The sequence below is a fragment of the Sinocyclocheilus anshuiensis genome, unplaced genomic scaffold (genome assembly GCF_001515605.1).
Source record: "Sinocyclocheilus anshuiensis isolate Anshui unplaced genomic scaffold, SAMN03320099.WGS_v1.1 scaffold1082, whole genome shotgun sequence".
In the NCBI taxonomy this organism is placed as follows: Eukaryota; Metazoa; Chordata; class Actinopteri; order Cypriniformes; family Cyprinidae; genus Sinocyclocheilus; species Sinocyclocheilus anshuiensis.
In genome coordinates, this window is record NW_015542379.1 from 169,951 (window position 1) to 180,594 (window position 10,644).

Consider the following 10,644-nt stretch of genomic DNA (forward strand, 5'->3'; position numbering starts at 1 on the left):
ACCACCACACAGTCTGCATCAATACAGCCATAATCCATGACGCAAACAAAAGACTACTGTATAATATATAGTGCTGCCAAACGATTAATCGCAATTAATCACATCCAAAATAAAAGTTTTTGTTTACATAATATATGTATGTGTACTGTTTATATTTATTATGTATATATAAACACACACACAAACAGTATATATTTTAAAAATGTTTACATGTATATATTTATATATTATATAAAAATATATGTAATATATAAACATAACATATTTTTCTTGTATTTATATATACATAATATATATACACCACACACACACACACACACATACATATCATGTAAACAAAAACTTTTATGTTGGATCGCAATTAATCGTTTGACAGCACTATGGGAGAGTACCACAAATATATTTTTTGCATTCCCACTTGCTCAAATAGCAAAAGAAAATGTTTTCATGATTTTCAATAAAAGGTGATATAATACAAAGAATAGTGTTATAAATGTACATACATTTAAAAAAAAAAATACAAATATGAAAAACTTTCAAGGATTAACGATGCTGATAACGAATGGTCCTTAACGAAACGAGGATCAGAACGGAGAACTTACTTGTTGTACAACACAATGTCTGGCTTCCAAATCTTGTTGGACGGCACACGGATGAACTCAACGCCTCCGAAATCCTTGGGATTCCACCTGAGCTTATAATCGTTCCAAATCTAGGAAAAGTAGAAACACGCAGAAAAAAAAAACGTTTCTGCCACTGAATAAAAAAGGTAATTGCAACTTTTTATCTAACAATTCTGACTTTTTGAGACTTGAGTTAATATCTCGCAATTCTGACTTTATAACAAGCAATTGTAAGTTTATATCACGCAGTCAGAATTGAGAGATGTAAACTTGCAATTGTGAGAAAAAAAGGATTGTGCCATTATTAGAAAAGTCTTTTTTCCTCTTAACTGCACTTTATAACTCACAATTGCAAGATATTGTCAGAATTGCGATGTATAAACTCAAAATTGTGAGAAAAAAATCTGAATTGCAAGATATAAACTTACAATTGCGAGAAAAAAAGTCTTGCAAATCTAACTTTATAACATGCAATTAAAAGTTTTACATCTTGCAATTCCGAGAAAAAGTCAGAAACGGGCTTCCATAGATAACAAAGTTGTTAAAAAGTACTGGAGTACGATTTGCAAGAAAAATAAGGTTTCAGTTTTTCTACTTCAAAATTCAAAAGTCAAAACTGGGTAATAATTTACTTAAAGCCTTTATGTGTAATGCATTATAAAGATATTCAGAAAGTGCTGTAATATTGCCTATAATGCATTGTTTTCTACAGTATATTACTGTTATAATGGAAGACAGTATGTTACTGTTTTACAGCATTTGTTTTGCAGTGTTCATATGCATTACATCCTTTCACAAAATAATTAAAGTTCAAGTTAAAATGCATTATAATATTTGCAGATTTCTTGCTGAAACTGGCTGTTTGTCATGTGTTTTAATGCAACAATTAAGTATTATAAATGGGGTTACAATTATTACTGCATTACAAGGAATTATTAATGCATTAAAATACTTGCAAAATGCATTATATATAAAGGCTTCAATTCAAGTGTTTCTACACCAATTTTTTTTTCCAGTGTAGTTTTATGCACACAATATGAAGCCCATATTTGCAGCATGTTTGTGTGTTATGCTTAATTCGATTCAGTATTCCAGGATACAGCAAACACAGTCAGTTGCTTAAATAGTTGGTATATGACTTACCACCCATGTGAATTAATTATGTATTGAATTTGATTCGCTTGATTAAATGTGATTATTGATTTGCCATTTAAACGTTAATGAACTGCATGATTAATTCAGGAGGAGGGCACAATGCTTTGGTTAGGCCCTCTTTGCTGCATGAGTTTTGTCTCGTACACAGTTTTTAATTATTCCTCTTCACATAATCACTCTCATAACAAATTATAAGATCTAAAGCCGTCTGGTTTAAGTAGACCATTTCCAATCAAGACAATTAGCCATTTGGAAACCAATATTACTGAGATCTCACATCTGTATTCCACTGAGAATCAAATCCACCTGCTGCACCAATCATTGCAAAGAGTGACCGCAAAGATGGTGAATACAATTGTGTCCAATTATCTAAATGAATCAATGACCTTTGGATGTGTGTGAATAATGCATGAGCTTACATGTCGCAGCCAGAGATTGGTCTCCATAATCTGGTTCACCTCATCCTATGGATAAAGGCAAAAAAGGTATATTTTGAAATATAAATATATATTTTTATAAGCATTCAAAAATATTTTGCCCTCCATTTATTTCAATACAAGAAACCACAATAACATGAGGGTTATCATAGTTGACTAAAACTAAAATTAAACCATAAACAAACCACACTTTGATTACTTGAAATAAATAAATATAAAATAAAAGTTAACTGACATAAAATAAAATATAAAAACTTCAAACTATTTTATGTCAGTTAGTTTCCAAGGCAACATTTCTCATTTTCATTTAGTTTAATGTACTACAATAATTAAAACTAAAACTATCTAAAAATAAATGTAATATATATATATAGGCATATTTAAAAACAAACAACAAACGCACAACAAAATTACTAAAACTTTAACCAAAATGAAAATGAAACCAGAAAATCTAAAAATAAAATCTAGTTAAAAAAAATATCAAAAACTATAAAGTATCTGAATGATACTAAAATAACACTGAATATGTCACATTTGAAGACAAACTTAAACATATAACATAAATGAAGGCTGCTGTAAGACTGGAAATGTTTTTTCTTGCCACTGAAATACATTTTGAAATATATTTTGGTATATGAAGGTTGAAACTAAATACATATTCAATTTAAAAAATATATTTAATTGAGCTTTACTGTTTACAGCATATATTTAAAATATATGTTGGTCAGAAAAAAGTAAATTTTTGATCTCAACTTACACAATACACAATACATTTTCTTATATGCCTTTATATTTTAGCCTTAAAAAAAAAAAAAAAAAAAAAATCCAATAGTCTGTCAAAATTTTAAATCAGGCCACTAAAGGTACTGGCAGAGATATGAGAACATTTCAGAAGACTATATATTTAGATTTCCTCTGCAATATAATACTGAAATCATTCTTTGTTATGGTGTTTTTCTTGTTGTTTGTGCTTCCATCCCTCCAAAAGAGCATGAAATGACCTCTCTAAACTTGAAAGCATAACAAAGGGATGTGACTGAATGCACAGAAACTGATAATTCAGCAGATCATGGATCCGACGGATCGATGCGTGTCTGAGGTCAGAGCTCAAGAGCTCAAGAGCAGAGACTTTGAAGCTCCAGCCGATGAGTGAATCATGAAGAGACCCAGACTCATCATGAGCCCAGCAGACTGAATCCCTCTGAAACCCTCTGAAACCAGGGTAAAACAAGCAAATGAACCTGTGTTTGCTCACAGCACTTACCACTTTGACCAGCTGTGACATGGACACCTCAAACTGGACGATGACGGGCTCGGACACGTTCTCCACCGGTCTGATGTACTGGTTATAACTGGAGAAGATGACTGAGAAGAGCCTGTGCTCGGCCTCAGAGCCACAAACCCCTGAATCTGGACCAGAGACGTTCATTACTGCAGAATCTCATGCTTCAGAAGCTGCTAAAACATGCCTTTCTCATTATGAATGCTCCCACTTTATACTACATTGCACTTATACATTAAATTAATAATTTAATACAATGCACTTATTGGGTACATACAAGTTTTTACATTGTAATTATATATTTTTAAATACCTGCATGTAATTACATCTCTAATTAATTTAACATAGCAGTTAAGGCCACCTAATATATATATATGAAAGAGAGAGAGAGAGAGAGAGGAGAGGGAGAGAGATGCTCTCCAAATACAGATGAAGTAAGCATGATTTAGAAATAGAGAGAGGAAGACATAGACACACATGGACCGAGCAAGAGCAGAGGATCTGTAGACACTAATCTACAGAAACACTTTCTGCTGATCTGTCCTAAATATCACTCTGTGAGGGGAACATTTCTCCCCAGATTTGAAGAACTGATTCCATCATTTACTGAGAAAATGCCCTTCAGTGTTAGGTGTTAAGCACAGTTAACTCTAAACTGACTCACTTTATCTTTTCATTTATTTAGATGGATTTTATTTATTTGTCATCTGTTGTTGTTTTGTTTCTTTTTATTATTTATATATATGTTAATGCTTTGGCAACATTGTTACACAGTCATGCTAAAAAAGCTTACTTGAATTTAATAAAAAAAAAAATAAGTGAGAGAGGGAGAGAGAGAGAGATAAGGCGCAAAACAGCAAATGCACTCAGAATTCGACCAGCGACAAGTTGAACTGAATTGCTTTTCAAAAGTTAAACTGTGACTGTTAAAATGTGACTATGACTTTGTTACATGATAAAGCACATGAGGATTTTACGGTTTCACCATGAAGTACACATTTAATACTGGCTGAGAGACTGGAGGGTTTTTATACCTCAGAGAAAGATCCAAATAATAGAATAAAGATCATCCTGCAGTCCATATTTAATGCAAGGTGTAACCTAATAAACACAAAAACATGTCAGAACTTCATTAACTGGGTATTTTTCAAAACACTTTGCTACAACTGCTACATCTGTCTCTGTTTCTATATTAGTAGCTATATGAGAATAATCAGTGTGACCCCAATGTTCGCTTTCCAAGAAATTATGTATGTTTCAAACAGCTGCGGATTCAGACTGAAATCCACAAACTCCATAACTCTCACTCCCAGAGTCCGACACTGTCCCGCATGCATGTTTTGGGAAATATAAAACCTCCAACACTTAGGTGCAACCGGTCCTGTTATATAACACAACTGGACACTGTATAAAGAGATACGGTATTCTGCGCTGTGAATGAAGGTGATGCACTGTAGTCTGGATTAGGACACAGCCAGCAGGTGTGAATGTGAGTGACAGATACAGACACAGCCAGCAGGTGGCGCTGTACATATAGTGATTCACATCAGGTCATATCTGAATGTGCTTTCAGGTGAACACAAGGAGAAACACAGAAGATGAGAAATAAAAAGAGAAGACTATCAAGCAAATCAAGCATCCAGACAAGAACAGACACATTTGTGCAGATTTGATTAAGACTTTGCCAAAATTGACATGAATGGCTGCAAATGTGATAAAATATTACACAGTGAATCAAACCTTGAGTATCTTATCAAGACCACTGAAAAAATAAAACAGATTATTGGAGGCCATGTTTTACAAGAAAATACCATTTCAATCTCTCGACTTCATAAATTCTTGTTTAATCAAGTATTATGCGTAACTACTTGTGAAATTTACTAGCAATTTCTGAGTGAAAATAGCATTAAAAGTAAAGATTTACCCAGGCTTAATATGTAGAGACCGATAAGCCATTTGTAGCTTTATTTCCCTGAAAAGTGGAAAAAAGAGACTGACAGTGGCTCAAGCAATAATAAGAGTTGGTGGGCGGGGTTAACTGTTGTTTCTGACCAATGGCAGATGAGGGGAGTGAAACCTGTTTGGGAACAATCATAAATTCTGGAGTTCCATTTGGTTCGACTCGAGCTTTAAGCACTTCGCGGTCATATTCTGGGTCAAATGATTGCTGATGTGGAGAAAATGCTCTACAGTGACATTATAATATGTGACCCTGGAGCACAAAACCAGTCATAAGTGTCAATTTTTCAAAATTGAGATTTGTACATCATCTGAAAGTTGAATAAATAAATTGTTAGGATAGGACAATATTTGGCCGAGATACAACTATTTGAAAATCTGGAATCTGAGGGTGCAAAAAAATCTGAATATTGAGAAAATCATCTTTAAAGTTGTCCAAATGAAGTTCTTAGCAATGCATATTACCAATCAAAAATTAAGTTTTGATAGGTAGGAAATGTACAAAATATCTTCATGGAACAGGATCGTTACTTAATATCCTAATGATTTTTGGCATAAAAGAAAAATGGATAATTTTGACCCATACAATGTATTGTTGGCTATTGCTACAAATATACCTGTGCTGCTTATGACTGCTTTTGTGCTGCAGGCTCACATATATCAGTGATCAGATTTCTGTGTGGAGCACAGAAAAAAATCTCACTGGATTATCACAATTATTGGCAAAAGGAATGTTTAGAAATGCAAACTGATATTTCCTACTGACACACTACAGCAAAAGATAGAAATAAGTGACGTGACATGTGACATGTGGCCAAGTATGGTGACCCATACTCGGAATTAGTGCTCTGCATTTAACCCATCCAAAGTGCACACACACAGCAGTGAACACACACACACCGTGAACACACACCCGGAGCAGTGGGCAGCCATTTATGCTGTGGCGCCCGGGGAGCAGTTGGGGGTTCGGTGTCTTGCTCAAGGGCACCTCAGTCGTGGTATTGAAGGTGGGAGAGAGCGCTGTACATTCACTCCCCCCACCTACAATCCCTGCTGGTACGAGACTCGAACCCGCAACCTTTGGGTTATGAGTCCGACTCTCTAACCATTAGGCCACGACTTCCCCAATAACTGACTTGAACTCATTTTTAGCTGGTTAAAAATACTAGTGTTCTAATCATTTTGGCCACCGCTGTATATATATATAAAGCATGAGTTGATTGAGATCTCCGGCTCACATCCCGTCTCGTCTGGACGGCTCTGCGCTGGGCTGCTGGATGCCTGCGGTGTGGCTCTGGAGGAGCGGCTGGAGGAACAGACCCAGCGTTCCCACCACACACACAATCACAAAGATCCACAGAAACAGGCGGTCCACCACCATGGCCACGTACTTCCAGTCCTCGACGACCTGTGGATGCACAAGAGACCGGCTCGTTAATAACCCTATTGACCCGTTAGGTGCACTAATAAGGGAGGAGGCAGAATGAGCAGCCGCTCCGTCTCTCAGACTGCTGTCCTCGACACTTTCTGATGCTCACTATTATTCTCTCTCTCTCTCCTTCAGAGTGATTTAAGCACACGATCGATGCTCTTACAATGGGCTCTGGCTGAAGCGTAAGCATAACCTCTGCTGTTTCCCACCTCTGTTTGCCAACTGTGTGTCTGCTGAATAAATATTCTTTGTTGACATTCAACTTTTACTGTACAATTCGATCCGTTTTAAACCCATAAGGTAATATCTTACTAGATATGCACAGAAAGTGAGATGTTAGACTAGTGCTTCCTGTAAATACACAGAATTATATCAAATTAAACAAACATATAGTTAAACTAGTATAGATTCCCCAGCAAATGACTCTCGCGAGCAGTTTCTTTTTTTTTTTTTGAAAGTCAATAAGACTCACAAACTGTCTGACAAACTGAACAGTTCACAAATACTTTATGTTTTAGATTAATAGGTGGGCAATTACGACCCTCAATTATGATTTACAAGTGAAACCAAAAAAGTCATAAAAAGTTCTACAAGCCATCAATCCCACTAACGAGTTCTTAGGATGATAGGAAATTACTGATAGTATGAGCTCAACATTTATTACTGTTCAAATGTTTGGAGTCAGAAGTGCTTTTACTTTAAATAATACTTTGTTTTTAATAAATAATAATGCAATTAATACTTTTAATCCACAATGATGCATTAAATTGATCAAAACTGACATCAAATATACAGTACATAGACTAATATCCAAAAGTTTGGAATAACTGAGGATTTTTAAATGTTTTTGAAACTATTTGAAATTATTTGAGATTCAAATAATAATACTTTTATCCAGCATTAAGGACACATTAAATTGATCAAAAGTGACAGTAAAGACATTTCTAATGTTACAAACTATTTATATTTCAAATAAATGATGTTCATTTGAAGTTTGTGTTCATCTGTGAATCCTGAAAAATAAAATGTATGACCATTTCCACAAAAATATTGAGCTGCACAACTGTGTTCAACATTGATAATAATCAGAAATGTTTCTTGAGCAGCAAATCAGCATATTAGAATGATTTCTGAAGATCATGCGACACTGACCACAGGAACCAGATGAGTCCTCTGCACAACCTAACTTTGCTGCAGCCTGGAATTGAACTGCTGGTTTCGTCTGGGCAGAGGAGAACTGGCCCCCGACTGAGCCTGGTTTCTCCCAAGGTTTTTTCTCCATTCTGTCACCAATGGAGTTTTGGTTCCTTGCCGCTGTCGCCTCTGGCTTGCTTAGTTGGGGACACTTAATTTCCAGTGATATCGTCGACTTGATTGAACAGACACTATTTAAACTGAACTGAGCTGGATGATGACATCACTGAATTCAATGATGAACTGCCTTTAACTGAAAATTGAGTGTTTACTATTATCATTTTGCAGGGGCGAAGTTTGTGGGGGGGATAGGGGGAGATAACCCCCCCAATAACCAAAACTAGCAAGTACAACTCCCCCGCCCCCCCAATATTTATACCATGGTTAATGGAAACCTAGAATCAGGCTATTAATTGGCGCTTTTATAAGCGCTAACTTCACGTACAAACCGAACGGAGCAGTTATCAGCCCAATATGACTGAAACGCAGTTCTTTTAATTGTGCGCGAGCAGCGCGTGAATCACCGTATACTCTGTGTGTCAGGGCTGTCCAAAAAAATTTGGAATTTCGAATATTCGTTGAATTAAAAAAAAAAAATCAACATTCGAACGCAAAAACGGTGCATTCGAATTGAAGGTCTGCGTCAGCCGTCAGGCAGCTTATCAGTGCTGCACGAGATGCGATGACGATGTGTGTGTCATTGATTGAATTTGAATGCTTTTGTTAGCCTATCCAGTTGAACCCACTAGATGCGGCGCTGCTACGTTGTTCATCCATATATTGCGGAAAACGAGAGCGTCAGTGTGGAGAAGATGTTGTTTACGTCAAAACTGAAACCAAGCCGTTCGCATATTTATCACATTTTCTAGCGGGACATCTATCAGCGTTGCACTCGGGTCTCGCACAAGAGAGACGCATGTTTAGAAAGCCATGTAAAATTAATGCAAGTTCAACTTTTAAAAAACATGTCTCAAGACGTTATGGCGGTTTTCCCCATCCCACTGTATCTCATGTTTTTAAATTAAGAAAGTAACCTACTCTTTGTGATTGGTTTTCGGTCCTTTGTATTAAACTCTACGTACATACATGCATGGTGCTGTTTTTTTTTTTCTAATTGTTTAAGCAACTTTATTAATTATATATGGTTTATAAACATTATTTTAAACATTATGCACTTTTTTTCAAAGATAGTCGTGTTATCTTATTACGCTTTGAAGAAATGTGCATAATATTTTGCTTGATGCGCCCTCTTGTGGCCTCAGGAGAGAAGCCAAAAGCTTTTTTCCCCCTAACTGAAATTATGCCTTTTCAATTAGAATATAATTCAAATTTTGATAATTTTTAAGTACAAAATTCGAATTTAGTTTGGTTAGTTAGTTCAGAATGGTAACGCAACTGAGAAGCGATAAAGTCACTCACGCTTTGATCGTCGTCGTTTCCCATCATGTGATCCGCTACGTAGCGAACGCCGTCCATGGCCTCCTGGATCTCAGATCCCCGGTCTGGAGCCGGCCTGCTCTCTCTCAGGTCCCCAGCGGGCCACAGATCTCCTTTCTGGATCTGAGGTCCTCTGCTGTAAAAGTGTCTGGGCGACGAGAGCGCCGAGGATGCGGCCAAAAGCACGGAGGCCGACGACGACATGCCGGATTTGTGAGGATCGTCGAAGCCCAGCAGAGATGATCCGGGATCCCGCAGACGGCGACGGGCCGAGTTTCCCCGCGGTCTCTGCATGAACAGCAGCGCTGGAAGTCTGACCAGGAACACCAGCTTGACCCAGTCTGGCATGCTGTGTGTGCTCGGAGAGCGATGGTGCACGTTTAGCACACACACACTGGTGATGATGGAGAAGGTCACCAGCACCATAGTGAACATCAGGTACTTCCCTATCAAGGGAACGTCCAGCGCAGCGAGGTGCAGGGGATGATCAGGTTGATGGTGTAGAAGAGCGGCTTGCGCTTGATGATGAAGTCGTAGAAGTCGTAGGCGTAGGTGGGGTCCAGAGCGCTGACCGTCCTCCGGCCCGGCAGAGCCAGGATGTCCCACTCGCCGCTGGGGGTGAAGTCGTCCATGCTGGCCACCTCGGACTTCAGCAGCAGGTCGATCTCGGTGTGATCGTAGGTCCAGGAGCGGAACTTGAGCGTGCAGTTCTGCAGGTCGAAGGGGAAGTGCTTGACCTCGATCTTGCAGGCGCTCTTGTAAATAGCGGGAGGGAGCCAGGCGATGCTGCCGTTGAACAGGACGATGGCGTTGGTGAAGACCGTCACCTCGTACGTCCCATCCGCACTGCAATGCAGGTGGCATATGTGACTACTACAAGGGCATTTTAGGCTTTATACAGCGGTGGCCAAAATGATTAGAACACTAGTATTTTCAGCAGCTAAAAAATGGTTTTAAATCAGTTATTTCTATATTTTGCTGTAGTGTGTCAGTAGTAGGGGTTGAACGACTTCAGATTTTTTAAAGTCGACTTTTATGTGATGAAAGTCAAGTCGAAGTCGACTAGTCGCTGATGACGTCATTAATGAACAAATAAGTCTGGAGCTGTGACAAACACCTTGTGCA

The 10,644-nt window shown here is 37.7% G+C and overlaps 2 protein-coding genes across 2 annotated transcripts in view; both read right to left on the reverse strand.

Moving 5' to 3' along the window:
• LOC107692510 (neuronal acetylcholine receptor subunit alpha-3) overlaps positions 1-3,644 on the reverse strand; it is a 12,667-nt gene extending 9,023 nt beyond the window's left edge. Inside the window, 3 exon segments of the mRNA XM_074187025.1 lie at positions 603-712; positions 2,198-2,242; positions 3,480-3,644. Coding sequence (XP_074043126.1) covers positions 603-712; positions 2,198-2,242; positions 3,480-3,644 — 320 coding nt within the window.
• A 3,005-nt stretch (positions 3,645-6,649) lies between these two features.
• LOC107692525 (neuronal acetylcholine receptor subunit beta-4-like) overlaps positions 6,650-10,644 on the reverse strand; it is a 16,381-nt gene continuing 12,386 nt past the window's right edge. The window contains exon 6 of the mRNA XM_016491607.1: positions 6,650-6,864. Within this exon, the coding sequence (XP_016347093.1) occupies positions 6,691-6,864 (174 nt within the window). The 3' untranslated portion in view covers positions 6,650-6,690. The remainder of the gene's footprint in view (positions 6,865-10,644) is intronic.